Here is a 21,067-nt window from a genome sequence, read left to right as displayed (position 1 = left end):
CGGTCGCACTGGAGGAGTGAGTCCTGGGCTGCGCAGAGACTGCACACACAGAATTTTAGCAGCTCGGTGTACACATAGCATTGCACATTTGCACGATGAAAACAATCTAGAGTGGGAGTGCATCTGAATGCAGGACAGCAAAAAACGCAGCCCAGCGATCAGATCTGAATTACACCCCCCCAAGTACAGACCCTTGTGGCACGCCACTTAGTACTTCAGTCCAATTTGAAAAAGTTCCATTTACCAGTACTCGCTACTCCCTATTATCCAAACAATTTTTAACCCAAGTGCATATGTGCTCCCTAGCCCCAGTTCTTGTAACTTATAGATAAGTCTCATGTGTGGTACTGTATCGAAAGCATTAGCAAAGTCTAAAAAGATGACATCCACCTCTTTACCCTGATCTAGGTTAGGAACGGATTCCTAAAAGCCTAATAAATTTGTTTGACATGATCTATCCTTCACAAATCCACGTTAGTTCCTTTTAATAATCTTATTGGCTTCCAGAAACTTCTGTATCCTATCCCTTAAAATACCTTCCAATACTTACCCCACTATAGATGCAAGACTTCCTGGTCTGTAATTACCCGATTCAGGTTTACTTCCCTTTTTGAATACTGGCACAACTTCCGCTATACGCCTGTCTTTGGGAACCATGCCTGATGTAAGGGAGTCAATGAAAATCAAAGATAGTGGACTTGCTAGTTTGGAGTGTAGTTCCATGAGAACCCTTGGGTGAATTCCGTCAGGACCAGGAGCCTTATCAATCTTTATTTTTTTTAAAATTGGTCGCAGACCACTTCCTCACTTAAACAAAGCACTTAGCAGTGGGACATTATCATTGCTGAGGTTATGCATTAATCCCACCATCTGGTCCTCCCTTATGAAAAGATGAAAAAAAACAGATTTAATTTTTCTGCTATGTCATTATCTTCTTTGATTAAGATACTTAACTTGTCCTTTATAGGGCCTATACTTTCCTTGTTTAATTTTTTTGTTGTTGATTTATATTTTTTAAATGCTCTCCTCTTTTTGTCCATTTGTTCCTTAATCCTTTTGTTAAGCCATACTGGTTTGGAATTACTCCTTCGTTTGCTGCACATGGGAACAAATTGACGAGTAAAGTTAGCAAGCAGCGTTTTTAATAGCTCCCATTTCTCCATAGTATTCTTTCCTTGAAAAAAAATTTCCCATTCAATGTCCTTTAAAACTTCCCTCATCATGTCAAAATTGGCTTTGCTAAAGTTTAGTGTCCTAGTCGAGACTATGTAGGGCTGCTTATGAAAACGAATATTGAATGTGACCATATTGTGGTCGCCATTTCCCATGGGCTCCCCTATTAGAATATTTGATATCAAGTAGATTATACTTTCAATCTCCCTTCCAGGAGCGTAGCAAGAGCACACGGCGAGCTACAACTGAAGTAGCAGATGCCACGGAAGCCAACAGACTCGTATCCCAGGATGCCTCTTCTAAATATTGGGCAGATTGCCTCATGTTAGCAATATGACCGCTGATCTCTGGAACCATCCAACTTCAGACCGTCCTCTAGTGCATTAGCCCAATGCTCCACTGCTTTAGCCACCCGGGTTGAGGCTGATTCTGGTCTAGTAATAGCCCCTGTCGCATCAGAGAAGAAGACGACGGTATAGGTAATGTAGAGGAGCGCACCAGGCGTGCCACATGAACATACACTGAAGGGGGAATTTCCCATTTAGCACACCACTTTGTGGTAAAGAGTAATGAGACGCCAGTCTATTAGACACTTCTTACTAGGAACATTCCAAGCTTCTTGCATGCGTTCAGCATAATAAGCGAACTCCGTTTTGACAACCTTCTGACATTCAAAAAAAGACGTTTTAGGCGCAGGCACTGGTTCTTCCTCCTCAAAAGCCAAAACAGACATAACTACCCTCACCAGGGCTGTCACATCCACTGAGGAATGACAATCTTCCTCACCAGAGGGAGAAAGGCGTCTACCTCAGAGTCGGACCACTTTGTAGACTGAGGATAACACAGAGAGCTTATGCGCCATACTCGTCCAAGGGTGGTCTGCCTGCAACAACTGCTGAGAGGCAGCAGTCGTGTGGTCCGAGTATATAAATGGGTTAATTCATGGAGTATAACACTGGGCCTGCAATGCATAAGACAATTGCTGCAGAACCCCCATATTAGGGGGCAAAGCAGGAGGCGCCAATCGATCCGCTACGCACGTTAACACCTGTGCAAAAGAAGCCACCTAGGGGGGTTCCCGCACAGGGGCTGGCTGGAGCAGCCGTTGTGGGTTTGGCACATAGCATTTAACACACAAACCGTCCTGCATAATGTCCTGTGATGATAATGCTGCAGCACAGGCCATACATGAAACCAGCACTGATGCATTATCCTCTTTGTTACCTTTGCCTTTTTAAGACATTGGAACTGGTTAACTAAAAGCTAAGCACACACAATGTACAGCTTTAACAATTCCAAATGTGACTGTCCTCACAAAACACAAAGTAATTGTGAAGTACCACAGCCCTGAACACCTGTACTCAGGGATTTTGTAAATACATTTTAAAGGGATAGATATAACGGACAGAAATGCAGTCAGACAGCAGAGCTAGCACAAGTCACATACAATGCAAGCAAATAATTTCAATGGGCACTGAAGTCAACTACACACATCACAGTGGCAGGTAGGACTAGTGCACGTATAACCTGGTCCTTGGGGAAAGGTATACAAGGAGACAAAACCTTTTAGCATACCCAGCGCCCTGCCGCACACCTGTTCCCATTTAGAATGTGGCTCGGAGACTAAGAGAAGCATGTGGGGAAGGGGCAGCCCAGAAATGAGACCCAGCTGTGGAATCTGGCTCTGGGCTGGGGCCGTTATTAGAGTGCCAACCTCCCCTGGCTGACATTAACCTCCAGGTACCCCTGCCTCCATTATCCCCAGCACCAGTATATATGCCATGGTGGCCTAGTGGATTGCACTCACTGGTCTGCGGTCACATCAGCACCTGCGGTCCGTCTCCCAGAGACCGGAAGCATGGACTGCATATATGGCGGGGGACCCTTACCTGCCCCCCGTTCTCCGGTTGCGACCAGGAAGAAACCCCACCAGAATAGTCAGTCTCAGCCTCACTGAGGTTGCAGCACCGATGGCACTCAGACTCCCAGATCTTGCTCACTAATTTATGCTTGTTTAAAAAAAAAGAAAAAAGAATTTTCAGCAGCTGTGTGAAAGGCGCTCCAGCTCTGCCAGCACAAACACTAAAACTGGCTTCCCTATGCCAGGGGGTGGTGGTATATGAGGAGGACCGATGCACCCTGCGAGTTAAAAGCTTAACTGTGTGATTCCCGGTCGACTCCTACCTACACCCCAATGTAAGGACTGTGGATCACTATGGACCCCGAAGAAGAAAAGCTTATATATCCATTTGTTTTGCATTCAAAGTATTTGCTCCAAGGTCTTTAAACATTACCTGTGCCTGCCGCTTTGCATCTTGTAGGATAGTCATGGGGTCAGGATCCGGGACTGCATGACCGACTAGTGTTGGACCGAACACCTTCGACAGGTTTGTCACATTCATCTTACAGTCCGGACTCTCCGCCACTCTGTAGAACACGGAATTATTGTAAAATCTCTGTAATGCAGAAGGTCAAACAAAAACAAGTGTACGAACCTTTGAAGATGGATCATTAAGAAAGCCAGCGTGTCTCTGTTTGCTGCTGGAAGCTCATCAACAGCTTGAAAAGTGGAAGCAATGCTGTTACCTTCATCTGTTATTTCTGGCAATGAAGAAAGATTGTTTATTATTGTAATATACTTAATTTTTGAAGATTCGAATGAAAAAAAAAAACAAAAACAAAAAAAACAGGAGTGCCTCACTGCAATAGTAAATACCACTTCTGAATTTACTACCAGTTAAGAGTTTAAACTTCATATAGTTTCTGCTAAACCCCATTTCCCAATACGTGTACTTTGGTGGGTATCCCTACAACATTCAGGAATAGAAGTGGTGAAGGGTCTCCCAAAGAAATCACCTTAAGATGGGCATACAGTGAGATAAAACGTCTGACAGACCGATAGATATTTATATTGTACAAGCTGATGCCAGACCGATACTGCGGCCATAGAGATATATGTCACAGTGTACGTCTGACAGACTGATGCTTACCGATTGGTTGTGGCAATACAGTATTCAATTATTGACTAATCAGGCCAATAATTGATCAGTGTATGCCCAGCATCAAAAGAAATTAAAATGGAAACAGCTTCAGAAATCACTCACCAGCTGCCACCATAAAGGCTTTATTGAGGCGGAAGGTGAGAAGTGGTTCCTTCAGGTTCCGCAAAAAGTCCTTGAGAAATCCACATACAGCATGAATGTCATCTACTTTACTAAGTAAGGGAACACTCTTCCCTCTCAAAAACTTCTCCTTTAGATCTTTCACTGTACGATCGCAGCCAGAAATTCTGTACAATCCAGTCTGAGGTGTAAGAAGGAAAAAAAAAAAAAAAAAAACCCCACACTTTACAAAATGTCAAAAGAATATTCCTACAAATCCCACAATATACATTCCACAAATGGTGCACAGATACCCATATCCACCCCAGCAAAAACAAATTTATAAAAGTCTGTGAAAACAGTACTGCACACCCTTAAGCATGGGATGTGCTGATTTCTATTTACATCCATTCACAGGAAACCTATTGCTTGGCAGCGATTTATTACTGAGCAATTTGGTTTACATCAGAAATTAGCACTGCAATAAACCGCATGGAGTATGGGAAAATATAACAATTGTACATCTTTATCACATGGCAGTTATATGGGAAAACGTTTATAATCACTACTTTATAGTTTCAACTGGTAGGATCTGTATTATCATATCTTTACATTCCTCCATTCTTCTTATAATCTTATTTACAGCCATCTCTGGTGCAACTTACATCTACAGTGCCTTGCTAAAGTATTCAGCCCCCTTTGCATTTTTTATGTTTTGTTGCCTCAAACTGTAATTAAAATGGATTGTTTGAAGGGTTGCATCATTTCATTCACAGAACATGCCTACGACTTTAAAGATTTTTTTAAAATTTTTTTATTGTGAAGCAAACAAATAAGACAATATAGCAGAAAACTTCAGCGTGCATAACTATTCACCTCCCTAAAGTCAGCACTTTGTAGAGCCACCTTTTGCGGCATTTACAGCTGAAAGTCGCTTTGGATAAGTTTGTATGAGCTTGCCACTGGGATTTTTGCCCATTCCTCAAGGCAAAACTGCTCCAGCTCCTTCATGTTGGATGGTTTCCGCTTGGGAACAGCAATCTTCAAGTCTGACCACAGATTCTCAATTGGATTGAGATCTGGGCTTTGACTAGGCCATTCCAATACCATTAAATGTTTCCCATTAAACTACTCGAGTGTTGCTTTAGCAGTATGCTTCGGGTCATTATTCTGCTGGAAGGTGAACCTCCGTCCCAGTCTCAAATCACAGGCAGACTGAAACAGGTTTTGCTAATGCATATCCCTGTATTTAGCACCATCCATCTTTCCGTCAACTCAAAACCGTTTCCCAGTCCCTGTTGCTGAAAAACATCCCCACAGCATGATGCTGCCATCACCATGTTTCACTGTGGGGATGGTGTTCTTGGGGTGATGGGATGTGTTGGGTTTGCGCCAGACAGTGTTTTCCTTGGTGGCCGAAAAGTTCAATTTTAGTCTCATCTGACCAGAACACCTTCCTCCATACATTTGGGGAGTTGTCCACATGCCCTTTGGCAAACTCAAAACAAACCTTATTTTTAACACGAAGTAATGGCTTTTTTCTGGCCACTCTTCCATAAAGCCCAGCTCTATGGAGCGTACGGCTTATTGTGATCACGTGCACAGATACACCAGTCTCTGCTGTGGAACTCTGCAGATCCTTCAGGATTACCTTTTGTCTGTCCCGCTTCTCCGATTAATGCCCTACTTGCCCAGTCTGAGTTTTGGTGGCCGGCTTATTGTGGTACCATGTTCTTTCCATTTGAAGATGATGGATTTGATGGTGATGCGGGGGATCATGAAAGATTTGGATATTTTTTAAATACCCCAACTTGTACTTCTCAACAACTTTGTCCCCGACTTGTTTGGAGAGCTCCTTGGTCTTCATGGTGTGATGCCTCTTGCTAAGTGGTGTTGCAGCCTCTAGGGGCCTTTCAGAAAGGTGTGTTTATACTGACAGATCATGTGACACTTATATTGCACACAGGTAGACATTATTTCACTAATAATGTGACTTCTGAAGGTAATTTGTTGTACCAGAACTTTTGAGGGGCTTCATAGCAAAAGGGGGTGAATATATATGCACATGCCAATTTAAAAAAAAATTTATAAAAATTTATTTTTCATATATAAATTTCTCATTGCACTTCAACAACTTAGACTATTTTGTGCATATCCATCACATAAAATTAAGAATAAAAAAACAAAAACCTGTAAATTACATGTTGTAATGTAACAAAATAGGTAAATAGCCAGGGAGGTGAATACTTTAGCAAGGCACTGTATGCACAGTTGTAGTCATGAGAACCACCATACCAGGAGGTGAAGATTTTTTTCCTTGAATTCAAAACAGAACTGAGCTTCTTAAACACTTCAGTCACACATTTCAAGTAGAGAAACCACAGCATCTTACCTCATGAAGTCCTCTTTGTTCAATTTCACTAACACAGTGGACCACTACAGGGGGTATCATTGGGGAGGTTGATGGAGCAAAATCAGCAAGGGTACCCTTCAAACAGAAGTAAAAGGATCATGATGATGTAAAAAAAAAAAAAACCACACAACTCCACCACTACAATCTAATAAATTATAACCGTCTCTTAAACTTACAGTGTACAACACTGTTGCGAGAAGTAGAATCTTAAAAGACAAATACATTGAATCTGTAAAAACTTTGAATGTATGGACAGAGTACCAACAGAAGTCCTATTCCACCCTGACCAGTTGTCACTATTCAATGTAAAAGAATGTGCTCTTATCAGAAACAGGTTCACCTGCAGCAATGTAAGTCTGACAAACTACTGAATTGATTTTAATAGCATTGGTCAGCTTAGACTCTTGTTAACGTTTACCGTGGACATCGGAAGACACAAGTCATCCATTATACAAAATACCAGAGCTGACAACATCCAAAAATGTAAGTGGCCATTCCTCTTAGACAGACCTACCGACGACTAAGGTTAGCATGACACTATCTTGATTTAAGTGGAATTTGGATAAAATCTACTTCTAAAAACAGCCTGGTCTTCATGAAAAAAAAAAAAAAAAAAAAAAGACATATGGATGTTTGCAAGATAAACCTCCAAGTCGTGAAACTCTTATTGCAGAGAGGGGGAAAAGTGGTCTTTCATTTAAGAAATGTCAAGTCCACTGGGTTCAAAAAGAAGCATGCAAGGCCGTTTGTAAAGGCGCTTGAACATTGTGTACTTCTTGCAAAAAGTCTGTACTTCCAGCAAAAGTGCCATCTTCTTCTTAAAGAAGACATACAGGGCAGCTTCAAAGCAATGTCCAACACAGAAGTAACCAGGCCAAATTAAAAGTAGAGGCAACTGCTCTGAAAAGGAAAAATAAGAATTTACTTACCGATAATTCTATTTCTCGGAGTCCGTAGTGGATGCTGGGGTTCCTGAAAGGACCATGGGGAATAGCGGCTCCGCAGGAGACAGGGCACAAAAAGTAAAGCTTTACGATCAGGTGGTGTGTACTGGCTCCTCCCCCCATGACCCTCCTCCAAGCCTCAGTTAGGTACTGTGCCCGGACGAGCGTACACAATAAGGAAGGATTTTGAATCCCGGGTAAGACTCATACCAGCCACACCAATCACACTGTACAACCTGTGATCTGAACCCAGTTAACAGTATGATAACAGCGGAGCCTCTGAAAAGATGGCTCACAACAATAATAACCCGATTTTTGTAACTATGTACAAGTATTGCAGACAATCCGCACTTGGGATGGGCGCCCAGCATCCACTACGGACTCCGAGAAATAGAATTATCGGTAAGTAAATTCTTATTTTCTCTATCGTCCTAGTGGATGCTGGGGTTCCTGAAAGGACCATGGGGATAATACCAAAGCTCCCAAACGGGCGGGAGAGTGCGGATGACTCTGCAGCACCGAATGAGAGAACTCCAGGTCCTCCTTAGCCAGGGTATCAAATTTGTAGGATTTTACAAACGTGTTTGCCCCTGACTAAATAACCGCTCGGCAAAGTTGTAAAGCCGAGACCCCTCGGGCAGCCGTCCAAGATGAGCCCACCTTCCTTGTGGAATGGGCATTTACATATTTTGGCTGTGGCAGGCCTGCCACAGAATGTGCAAGCTGAATTGTATTACACATCCAACTAGCAATAGTCTGCTTAGAAGCAAGAGCACCCAGTTTGTTGGGTGCATACAGGATAACAGCAAGTCAGTTTTCCTGACTCCAGCCGTCCTGGAACATATTTTCAGGGCCCTGACAACATCTAGCAACTTGGAGTCCTCCAAGTCCCTAGTAGGTGCAAGGCACCACAATAAGCTGGTTCAGGTGAAACACTGACACCACCTTAGGGAGAGAACTGGGGACGAGTCCGCAGCTCTGCCCTGTCCGAATGGACAAACAGAAATGGGCTTTTTTGAGAAAAAACCACCAATTTGACACTCGCCTGGTCCAGGCCAGGGCCAAGAGCATGGTCACTTTTCATGTGAGATGCTTCAAATCCACAGATTTGACTGGTTTTAAACCAATGTGATTTGAGGAATCCCAGAACTACGTTGAGATCCCACAGTGCCACTGGAGGCACAAAAAGGGGGTTGTATATGCAATACTCCCTTGACAAACTTCTGGACTTCAGGAACTGAAGCCAATTCTTTCTGGAAGAAAATCGACAGGGCCGAAATTTGAACCTTAATGGACCCCAATTTGCGGCCCATAGACACTCCTGTTTGCAGGAAATGCAGGAAACGACCGAGTTGAAATTTCTTTGTGGGGCCATCCTGGCCTCACACCACGCAACATATTTTCGCCACATGTGGTGATAATGCTGTGCGGTCACCTCCTTTCTGGCTTTGACCAGGGTAGGAATGACCTCTTCCGGAATGCCTTTTTCCCTTAGGATCCGGCGTTCCACCGCCATGCCGACAAACGCAGCTGCGGTAAGTCTTGGAACAGACATGGTACTTGCTGAAGCAAATCCCTTCTTAGCAGCAGAGGCCATAAGACCTCTGTAAGCATCTCTTGAAGTTCCGGGTACCAAGTCCTTCTTGGCCAATCCGGAGCCATGAGTATAGTTCTTACTCCTCTACGTCTTATAATTCTCAGCACCTTAGGTATGAGAAGCAGAGGAGGGAACACATACACCGACTGGTACACCCACGGTGTTACCAGAACGTCCACAGCTATTGCCTGAGGGTCTCTTGACCTGGCGCAATACCTGTCCCGTTTTTTGTTCAGACGGGACGCCATCATGTCCACCTTTGGTATTTCCCAACGGTTTACAATCATGTGGAAAAAACTTCCCGATGAAGTTTCCACTCTCCCGGGTGGAGGTCGTGCCTGCTGAGGAAGTCTGCTTCCCAGTTTCCATTCCCGGGATGAAACACTGCTGACAGTGCTATCACATGATTTTCCGCCCAGCGAAAAGTCCTTGCAGTTTTTGCCATTGCCCTCCTGCTTCTTGTGTCGCCCTGTCTGTTTACGTAGGCGACTGCCGTGATGTTTTTCCCACTGGATCAATACCGGCTGACCTTGAAGCAGAGGTCTTGCTAAGCTTAGAGCATTATAAATTTACCCTTAGCTCCAGTATATTTATGTGGAGAAAAGTCTCCAGACTTGATCACACTCCCTGGAAATTTTTTCCTTGTGTGACTGCTCCCCAGCCTCTCGGGCTGGGCTCCGTGGTCACCAGCATCCAATCCTGAATGCCGAATCTGCGGCCCTCTAGAAGATGAGCACTCTATAACCACCACAGGAGAGACACCCTTGTCCTTGGATATAGGGTTATCCGCTGATGCATCTGAAGATGCGATCCGGACCATTTGTCCAGCAGATCCCACTGAAAAGTTCTTGCGTGAAATCTGCCGAATGGAATTGCTTCGTAGGAAGCCACCATTTTTACCAGGACCCTTGTGCAATGATGCACTGTTTTTAGGAGGTTCCTGACTAGCTCGGATAACTCCCTGGCTTTCTCTTCCGGGAGAAACACCTTTTTCTGGACTGTGTCCAGAATCATCCCTAGGCACAGCAGACGTGTCGTCGGGATCAGCTGCGATTTTGGAATATTTAGAATCCACCCGTGCTGTTGTAGCAGTATCCGAGATAGTGCTACTCCGACCTCCAACTGTTCCCTGGACTATGCCCTTATCAGGAGATCGTCCAAGTAAGGGATAATTAAGACGCCTTTTCTTCGAAGAAGAATCATCATTTCGGCCATTACCTTGGTAAAGACCCGGGGTGCCGTGGACAATCCAAACGGCAGCGTCTGAAACTGATAGTGACAGTTCTGCACCACGAACCTGAGGTACCCTTAGTGAGAAGGGCAAATTTGGGACATAGAGGTAAGCATCCCTGATGTCCCGGGACACTATATAGTCCCCTTCTTCCTGGTTCGTTATCACTGCTCTGAGTGACTCCATCTTGATTTGAACCTTTGTAAGTGTTCAAAAAAAAATTTTTTTTTTTTTTTTTATAAGTCTCACCTAGCCTTCTGGCTTCAGTACCACAATATAGTGTGGAATAATACCACTTTTCTTGTAGTAGGAGGGGTAATTTAATTATCACCTGCTGGGAATACAGCTTGTGAATTTTTTCCCATACTGCCTCCTTGTCGGAGGGAGACCTTGGTAAAGCAGACTTCAGGAGCCTGCGAAGGGGAAACGTCTCGACATTCCAATCTGTACCCCTGGGATACTACTTGTAGGATCCAGGGGTCCTGTACGGTCTCAGCGCCATGCTGAGAACTTGTCAGAAGCGGTGGAACGCTTCTGTTCCTGGGAATGGGCTGCCTGCTGCAGTCTTCTTCCCTTTCCTCTATCCCTGGGCAGATATGATCTTATAGGGACGAAAGGACTGAGGCTGAAAAGACGGTGTCTTTTTCTGCAGAGATGTGACTTAGGGTAAAAACGGTGGATTTTCCAGCAGTTGCCGTGGCCACCAGGTCCGATGGACCGACCCCAAATAACTCCTCTTCCTTTATACGGCAATACACCTTTGTGCCGTTTGGAATCTGCATCACCTGACCACTGTCGTGTCCATAACATCTTCTGGCAGATATGGACATCGCATTTACTCTTGATGCCAGAGTGCAAATATCCCTCTGTGCATCTCGCATATATAGAAATGCATCCTTTAAATGCTCTATAGTCAATAAAATACTGTCCCTGTCAAGGGTATCAATATTTTTAGTCAGGGAATCCGACCAAGCCACCCCAGCTCTGCACATCCAGGCTGAGGCGATCGCTGGTCGCAGTATAACACCAGTATGTGTGTATATACTTTTTATGATATTTTCCAGCCTCCTGTCAGCTGGTCCTTGAGGACGGCCCTATCTATAGACGGTACCGCCACTTGTTTTGATAAGCGTGTGAGCGCCTTAGCCACCCTAAGGGGTGTTTCCCAACGCGCCCTAACTTCTGGCGGGAAAGGGTATACCGCCCCTAATTTTCTATCGGGGGGAACCCAAGCATCATCACACACTTTATTTAATTTATCTGATTCAGGAAAAACTACGGTAGTTTTTTCACATCCCACATAATACCCTCTTTTGTGGTACTTGTAGTATCAGAAATATGTAACACCTCCTTCATTGCCTTTAACGTGTGGCCCTAATAAGGAATACGTTTGTTTATTCACCGTCGACACTGGATTCAGTGTCCCTGTCTGTGTCTGTGTCGACCGACTAAAGTAAACGGGCGTTTTAAAACCCCTGACGGTGTTTTTGAAACGTCTGGACTGGTACTAATTGTTTGTCGGCCGTCTCATGTCGTCAACCGACCTTGCAGCGTGTTGACATTATCACGTAATTCCCTAAATAAGCCATCCATTCCGGTGTCGACTCCCTAGAGAGTGACATCACCATTACAGGCAATTGCTCCGCCTCCTCACCAACATCGTCCTCATACATGTCGACACACACGTACCGACACACAGCACACACACAGGGAATGCTCTGATAGAGGACAGGACCCACTAGCCCTTTGGAGAGACAGAGGGAGAGTTTGCCAGCACACACCAAAAACGCTATAATTATATAGGGACAACCTTATATAAGTGTTTTCCCTTATAGCATCTTTATTATATATTTCTAACGCCAAATTAGTGCCCCCCCTCTCTGTTTTAACCCTGTTTCTGTAGTGCAGTGCAGGGGAGAGCCTGGGAGCCTTCCCTCCAGCCTTTCTGTGAGGGAAAATGGCGCTGTGTGCTGAGGAGATAGGCCCCGCCCCTTTTTCGGCGGCCTCGTCTCCCGCTCTTAACGGATTCTGGCAGGGGTTAAATATCTCCATATAGCCTCCGGAGGCTATATGTGAGGTATTTTTAGCCAAAATAGGTTTTCATTTGCCTCCCAGGGCGCCCCCCTCCCAGCGCCCTGCACCCTCAGTGACTGCCGTGTGAAGTGTGCTGAGAGGAAAATGGCGCACAGCTGCAGTGCTGTGCGCTACCTTTAGAAGACTGAGGAGTCTTCTGCCGCCGATTCTGGACCTCTTCTTACTTCAGCATCTGCAAGGGGGCCGGCGGCAAGGCTCCGGTGACCATCCAGGCTGTACCTGTGATCGTCCCTCTGGAGCTGATGTCCAGTAGCCAAGAAGCCAATCCATCCTGCACGCAGGTGAGTTCACTTCTTCTCCCCTAAGTCCCTCGTTGCAGTGATCCTGTTGCCAGCAGGACTCACTGTAAAATAAAAAACCTAAGCTAAACTTTTCTAAGCAGCTCTTTAGGAGAGCCACCTAGATTGCACCCTTCTCGGCCGGGCACAAAAATCTAACTGAGGCTTGGAGGAGGGTCATGGGGGGAGGAGCCAGTACACACCACCTGATCGTAAAGCTTTACTTTTTGTGCCCAGTCTCCTGCGGAGCCGCTATTCCCCATGGTCCTTTCAGGAACCCCAGCATCCACTAGGACGATAGAGAAATAAGAATTTACTTACCGATAATTCTATTTCTCATAGTCTGTAGTGGATGCTGGGGACTCCGAAAGGACCATGGGGAATAGCGGCTCCGCAGGAGACTGGGCACAAAGTAAAAGCTTTAGGACTAGCTGGTGTGCACTGGCTCCTCCCCCTATGACCCTCCTCCAAGCCTCAGTTAGGATACTGTGCCCGGACGAGCGTACACAATAAGGAAGGATTTTGAATCCCGGGTAAGACTCATACCAGCCACACCAATCACACCGTACAACTTGTGATCTGAACCCAGTTAACAGCATGATAACAGAAGGAGCCTCTGAAAAGATGGCTCACAACAATAATAACCCGATTTTTGTAACTATGTACAAGTATTGCAGACAATCCGCACTTGGGATGGGCGCCCAGCATCCACTACGGACTATGAGAAATAGAATTATCGGTAAGTAAATTCTTATTTTCTCTAACGTCCTAGTGGATGCTGGGGACTCCGAAAGGACCATGGGGATTATACCAAAGCTCCCAAACGGGCGGGAGAGTGCGGATGACTCTGCAGCACCGAATGAGAGAACTCTAGGTCCTCCTCAGCCAGGGTATCAAATTTGTAGAATTTAGCAAACGTGTTTGCCCCTGACCAAGTAGCAGCTCGGCAAAGTTGTAAAGCCGAGACCCCTCGGGCAGCCGCCCAAGATGAGCCCACTTTCCGTGTGGAATGGGCTTTTACAGATTTTGGCTGTGGCAGGCCTGCCACAGAATGTGCAAGCTGAATTGTACTACAAATCCAACGAGCAATCGTCTGCTTAGAAGCAGGAGCACCCAGTTTGTTGGGTGCATACAGGATAAACAGCGAGTCAGATTTTCTGACTCCAGCCGTCCTGGAAACATATATTTTCAGGGCCCTGACTACGTCCAGCAACTTGGAATCCTCCAAGTCCCTAGTAGCCGCAGGCACCACAATAGGTTGGTTTAAGTGAAATGCTGAAACCACCTTAGGGAGAAATTGAGGACGAGTCCTCAATTCTGCCCTGTCCGTATGAAAAATTAGGTAAGGGCTTTTATAGGATAAAGCCGCCAATTCTGATACACGCCTGGCTGAAGCCAGGGCTAACAGCATTACCACTTTCCATGTGAGATATTTCAAGTCCACAGTGGTGAGTGGTTCAAACCAATGTGATTTTAGGAATCCCAACACTACATTGAGATCCCAAGGTGCCACTGGAGGCACAAAAGGAGGCTGTATATGCAGTACTCCCTTGACAAACGTCTGAACTTCAGGAACAGAAGCTAGTTCTTTTTGGAAGAATATCGACAGGGCCGAAATTTGAACCTTAATGGACCCTAATTTGAGGCCCATAGACAGTCCTGTTTGCAGGAAATGCAGGAATCGACCCAGTTGAAATTCCTCCGTAGGGGCCTTCCTGGCCTCGCACCACGCAACATATTTACGCCAAATACGGTGATAATGTTGTACGGTTACATCCTTCCTGGCTTTGATCAGGGTAGGGATGACTTCATCCGGAATGCCTTTTTCCTTCAGGATCCGGCGTTCAACCGCCATGCCGTCAAACGCAGCCGCGGTAAGTCTTGGAACAGACATGGTCCCTGCTGGAGCAGGTCCTGTCTTAGAGGTAGAGGCCACGGGTCTTCCGTGAGCATCTCTTGAATTTCCGGGTACCAAGTCCTTCTTGGCCAATCCGGAGCCACGAGTATAGTCTTTACTCCTTTCCTTCTTATGATTCTCAGTACTTTTGGTATGAGAGGAAGAGGAGGGAACACATACACTGACCGGTACACCCACGGTGTTACCAGAGCGTCCACAGCTATTGCCTGAGGGTCCCTTGACCTGGAGCAATATCTGTCCAGTTTTTTGTTGAGGCGAGACGCCATCATGTCCACCTTTGGTTTTTCCCAACGGTTTACAATCATGTGGAAGATTCTGGGTGAAGTCCCCACTCCCCCGGGTGAAGATCGTGCCTGCTGAGGAAGTCTGCTTCCCAGTTGTCCACTCCCGGAATGAACACTGCTGACAGTGCTATCACATGATTTTCCGCCCAGCGAAGAATCCTTGTCACTTCCGTCATTGCATTCCTGCTTCTTGTGCCGCCCTGTCTGTTTACGTGGGCGACTGCCGTGATGTTGTCCGACTGGATCAATACTGGCTGACCCTGAAGCAGAGGTCTTGCCTGACTTAGGGCATTGTAAATGGCCCTTAGTTCCAGGATATTTATGTGAAGTGACGTTTCCATGCTTGACCACAAGCCCTGGAAATTTTTTCCCTGTGCGACTGCTCCCCAGCCTCTCAGGCTGGCATCCGTGGTCACCAGGACCCAATCCTGAATGCCGAATCTGCGGCCCTCTAGGAGATGAGCACTCTGTAACCACCACAGGAGAGACACCCTTGTCCTTGGAGACAGGGTTATCCGCAGATGCATTTGAAGATGCGATCCGGACCATTTGTCTAGCAGATCCAACTGAAAAGTTCTTGCGTGGAATCTGCCGAATGGAATCGCTTCGTAAGAAGCCACCATCTTTCCCAGGACCCTTGTGCACTGACACCTGGCCTGGTCTTAGGAGTTTCCTGACTAGGTCGGATAACTCCCTGGCTTTCTCTTCCGGGAGAAACACCTTTTTCTGTACTGTGTCCAGAATCATCCCTAGGAACAGCAGACGTGTCGTCGGAATCAGCTGTGATTTTGGAATATTTAGAATCCATCCGTGCTGTCGTAGTACTATTTGAGATAGTGCTACTCCGACCTCTAACTGTTCTCTGGACCGTGCCCTTATCAGGAGATCGTCCAAGTAAGGGATAATTAAGACGCCTTTTCTTCGAAGAAGAATCATCATTTCGGCCATTACCTTGGTAAAGACCCGGGGTGCCGTGGACAATCCAAACGGCAGCGTCTGAAACTGATAGTGACAGTTCTGTACCACAAACCTGAGGTACCCTTGGTGAGAAGGGCAAATTGGGACATGGAGGTAAGCATCCTTGATGTCCAGAGACACCATGTAGTCCCCTTCTTCCAGGTTCGCTATCACTGCTCTGAGTGACTCCATCTTGAACTTGAACCTTTTTATGTAAGTGTTCAAGGATTTCAGATTTAAAATGGGTCTCACCGAGCCGTCCGGCTTCGGTACCACAAACAGCGTGGAGTAATACCCCTTTCCCTGTTGTAGGAGGGGTACCTTGATTATCACTTGCTGGGAATACAGCTTGTGAATGGCTTCCAATACCACCTCCCTGTCGCGGGTAGACGTTGGTAAAGCAGACTTCAGGAACCGGCGAGGGGGAGACGTCTCGAATTCCAATTTGTACCCCTGAGATACTACCTGCAGGATCCAGGGGTCCACTTGCGAGTGAGCCCACTGCGCGCTGAAATTCTTGAGACGGGCCCCCACTGTGCCTGAGTCCGCTTGTAAGGCCCCAGCGTCATGCTGAGGACTTGGCAGAAGCGGGGGAGGGCTTCTGGTCGTGGGAAGAAGCTGTCTGTTGCAGTCTTTTTCCCCTTCCTCTGCCCCGGGGCAGATATGAGTGGCCTTTTGCCCGCTTGCCCTTATGGGGACGAAAGGACTGAGCCTGAAAAGGCGGTGTCTTTTTCTGCTGCGAGGTGACTTGGGGTAAAAAGGTGGATTTCCCAGCCGTTGCCGTGGCCACCAGGTCCGATAGACCGCCCCCAAATAACTCCTCCCCTTTATACGGCAATACTTCCATATGCCGTTTGGAATCCGCATCCCCTGACCACTGTCGCGTCCATAATCCTCTTCTGGCAGAAATGGACATCGCACTTACTCTTGATGCCAGAGTGCAAATATCCCTCTGTGCATCTCGCATATATAGGAATGCATCCTTTAAATGCTCTATAGTCAATAATATATTGTCCCTGTCCAGGGTATCAATATTTTCAGTCAGGGAATCCGACCAAGCCACCCCAGCACTGCACATCCAGGCTGAGGCGATTGCTGGTCGCAGTATAACACCAGTATGTGTGTATATACTTTTAAGGATATTTTCCAGCCTCCTATCTGCTGGCTCCTTAAGGGCGGCCGTTTCTGGAGACGGTAACGCCACTTGTTTTGATAAGCGTGTGAGCGCCTTATCCACCCTAGGGGGTGTTTCCCAACGAGCCCTAACCTCTGGTGGGAAGGGATATAGTGCCAATAATTTTTTAGAAATTAGCAGTTTTTTGTCGGGGGTAACCCACGCTTCATCACACACTTCATTCAATTCATCTGATTCAGGAAAAACTACGGGTAGTTTTTTCACACCCCACATAATACCCCTTTTTGTGGTACTTGCAGTATCAGAGATGTGCAAAACCTCCTTCATTGCCGTGATCATGTAACGTGTGGCCCTACTGGAAAATACGTTTGTTTCTTCACCGTCGACACTGGAGTCAGTGTCTGGGTCCGTGTCGACCCACTGAGGTAACGGGCGTTTAATAGCCCCTGACGGTGTTTGAGACGCCTGGACAGGCACTAACTGAGCTGCCGGCTGTCTCATGTCGTCAACAGTTTTCTGTAACGTGCCGACACTGTCACGTAATTCCTTAATTACGGCCATCCATTCAGGTGTCGACTCCCTAGGGGGTGACATCACCATTATAGGTAATTGCTCCACCTCCACATCATTTTCCTCCTCATACATGTCGACACACACGTACCGACACCCAGCACACACACAGGGAATGCTCTGATAGAGGACAGGACCCACTTAGCCCCTTGGGGAGACAGAGGGAGAGTTTGCCAGCACACACCAGAGCGCTATATATGTATAGGGACAACCTTACAATAAGTGTCTATCCCTTATAGCTGCTTATATCTGTTATTTTGCCAAATAAGTGCCCCCCTCTCTTTTTTACCCTGTTTCTGTAGTTGCAGGATGCAGGGGAGATTCTGGGAGCCTTCCTACCAGCGGAGCTGTGTGGGAAAAATGGCGCTGTGTGCTGAGGAGATAGGCCCCGCCCCCTTCACGGCAGGCTCTACTCCCGCTTTTTTCTGGAAAACTGGCAGGGGTTAAATACATCCATATAGCCCAGGAGCTATATGTGATGTATTTTTTGCCAAATAAGGTAAATTCATTGCTTCCCAGGGCGCCCCCCCCAGCGTCCTGCACCCTCAGTGACCGAAGTGTGCTGAGAGCAATGGCGCACAGCTGCAGTGCTGTGCGCTACCTTATGAAGACAGGAAAGTCTTCTGCCGCCGATTTATGGACCTCTTCTTGCTTCAGCATCTGTAAGGGGGCCGGCGGCGCGGCTCCGGGACCCATCCATGGCTGGGCCTGTGATCGTCCCTCTGGAGCTAATGTCCAGTAGCCTAAGAAGCCCAATCCACTCTGCACGCAGTTGAGTTCGCTTCTTCTCCCCTTAGTCCCTCGATGCAGTGAGCCTGTTGCCAGCAGGACTCACTGAAAATAAAAAACCTAATTTAAACTTTTACTCTAAGCAGCTCAGGAGAGCCACCTAGATTGCACCCTTCTCGTTCGGGCACAAAAATCTAACTGAGGCTTGGAGGAGGGTCATAGGGGGAGGAGCCAGTGCACACCAGCTAGTCCTAAAGCTTTTACTTTTGTGCCCAGTCTCCTGCGGAGCCGCTATTCCCCATGGTCCTTTCGGAGTCCCCAGCATCCACTAGGACGTTAGAGAAATAGGGATTTTTTTTGTTTACTTACCGTAAAATCTCTCTGATTCCATCTGGGGGACGCTGCGCCGTTACTTGTGGGTTAGAGGTGTGTGGTTGTGGAGTTTGGCACAGAACTATTAAAACCTGACTCCTCCCCCCTCTAACCCCTCCCATCTCCTTCCTGCCTAGCCAGCACCTCAGTTAACGTTTAGCCAAGCCAAAGGATATAATTTTTTTCGGTCTAACTGGTTAAACCAGACAAACATATGGGAGGGATCGCAGCGTCCCCCAGATGGAATCAGAGAAAGATTTTACGGTAAGTAAACAAAAATCCCTATTTCTCTTTCATCCATCTGGGGGACGCTGCGTCGTTACTTGTGGGATTTCCCAAAGCAAGCTAATGAGAGGAGGGAGAAGTAGACGGCATAGCCGTCCGTAAAATTTGACGCCCAACAGAGGCATTATGAAAACTGTAAAAATTTTTAAACGTATGCACAGACAACCAGGTCGTCGCCCTACACAGCTGCTCAATAGATGCACCCCCGCGAACAGCCCAAGAAGCTCCAACAGCTCGAGTCAAATGAGCTCAAATTGAGTCAGGAACTGAATCAGAAGACTGTTTGATGGCCGAAGTTACCCAACGAGCCACTGCGTTCTTGGAAGCCGGCCAATCTCGTTTGGGCGCATCAATTAAAACCAACAATGCATCCATACGACGGATAGAAACCGTACGAGATAAATAAATCCGTAAGGCCCTAAGCATATCTAAGAGCCAAATGGGAATCCTCCCCGGAAGGAAGAGTAAAACACTGGAAGGACAATCTCCTGATTTAGATGAAACGCTGACACAACCTTCGGAAGGAAGGAAGGTTTTGTTCGCAGAACCACCCGGTCATCATGAAACAACAAGGGTGGTCTGCAAAAAAGAGCTGCCAATCTAGATACTCGTCTTGCGGAGGCAATTGCCAATAGGAAGACAACTTTTGAACGTTATATACCGCAATTCTACAGATTCCAAAGGATCAAATGGAGATTTCTGAAGAGCCGTAAGGACTAAGTTAAAGTCCCAGGGAGGAACCGGAGGAACAAAAGTTGGCTGAATCCAAAGAACTCCCTGAAGGAACGTCTGACTTCTGGAATGATAGCCAGTCTCCTTTGAAAAAGAACCGACAAGGCAGAAACTTGACCCTTTAGTGAAGAAAGTCTCAGACCCTTGAGACCCTCCCGAAGGAAGGATAACAGACGAGGAACTCTAAACAAATCCGGTGTTAAACCACGCTTTTCACACCAATCAATGTAAATACGCCACACTCTGTGGTAAATTCCATAAGTCACCGGCTTTCTAGCCTGAATCATCGTTTACACAACAGGACGAGAAAAACTGTTTTTTTTGTTTTTTTTTTAAAATGCTGGATTCAAGAACCAAGCCGTCAAAGCCAGCCGACCCAACCTGGGTGGTGACATGGTCCCTGAATCGGAAGATCTGGACGCAGAGGGAGTCGGAATGGTTCCTCAACGACCATATTGCGCAGAAGAGTGTACCACTGTCAGCGTGGCCAATCTGGGGCCTAGCAGAATGATTGGAAGACCTTCTCTCTGAATGCGTTGAAGCAGACGTGGAATCAGTGGCAATGGTGGAAACACATCCCAGTTGAAAGTGCCACGGCGCTGTCAGTGCATCGATTAGAACTGCTGTAGGGTCCTGAGTACGCAACCCGTAGAGAGGAAGTTTATTGTTGAGACGAGACGCCATCAGATCTACATCGGGCATCCCCCACCGGGCTACTAGAGTCAGAAACACCTCCTGGTGAAGCTCCCACTCTCCCGGATGCACCGTGTGACGGCTTAAGAAATCCGCTCCCCAGTTCTCGATTCCTGGAATGTGAATCGCGGATATGTCCGGAACCCAATGTTCCGCCCATGTGAGAAGCGACTTCTTTCATGGCGGATCAGCTTCGAGTGCCTCCTTGCTTGTTTATGTAAGCAACTGCTGTGGCATTGTCGGACTGAATCCGAACTGGATGACCCTGAACCATGGTTTGAATCCGAAGTAGTGCATACCGGATTGTCCTCAACTGCAAGATGTTGATCTGCAACTTTGACTCTTGACTGGTCCAGAGCCCTGGAAAAAGATGAGTCTGAAACACCGCCCCCCAACCTCTGAGGCTGGCGTCTGTGGTGACCATCACCCAAGACCAAATTGTGAACGTAACTACTTTGGTCAAATTGGAACTGTGAAGCCACCAGCGAAGCGACTGACGAGTCAGTAAAGACAAGCGGACCAGCTGTAATTCGAAATGAGGACCTGTCCGAGTCCAACAGT

General features: G+C 46.7%; 1 protein-coding gene across 2 annotated transcripts in view; it reads right to left on the bottom strand.

Annotated features, from left to right (window-relative positions):
• Positions 1-21,067, bottom strand: part of RACGAP1 (Rac GTPase activating protein 1) — a 121,746-nt gene that overhangs the window by 29,328 nt on the left and 71,351 nt on the right. For both annotated transcript variants that reach the window (XM_063952032.1, XM_063952034.1), the window contains exons 11-14: positions 6,667-6,762; positions 4,278-4,476; positions 3,669-3,774; positions 3,468-3,600 (exon numbers count right to left, since the gene is read on the bottom strand). In XM_063952032.1, coding sequence (XP_063808102.1) covers positions 3,468-3,600; positions 3,669-3,774; positions 4,278-4,476; positions 6,667-6,762 — 534 coding nt within the window. The remainder of the gene's footprint in view (positions 1-3,467; positions 3,601-3,668; positions 3,775-4,277; positions 4,477-6,666; positions 6,763-21,067) is intronic.

Source organism: Pseudophryne corroboree, chromosome 2 (genome assembly GCF_028390025.1).
Source record: "Pseudophryne corroboree isolate aPseCor3 chromosome 2, aPseCor3.hap2, whole genome shotgun sequence".
In the NCBI taxonomy this organism is placed as follows: domain Eukaryota; kingdom Metazoa; phylum Chordata; class Amphibia; order Anura; family Myobatrachidae; genus Pseudophryne; species Pseudophryne corroboree.
Note: the sequence above shows the minus strand (reverse complement) of the source record. Positions and strands in the feature narration are given on the sequence as shown.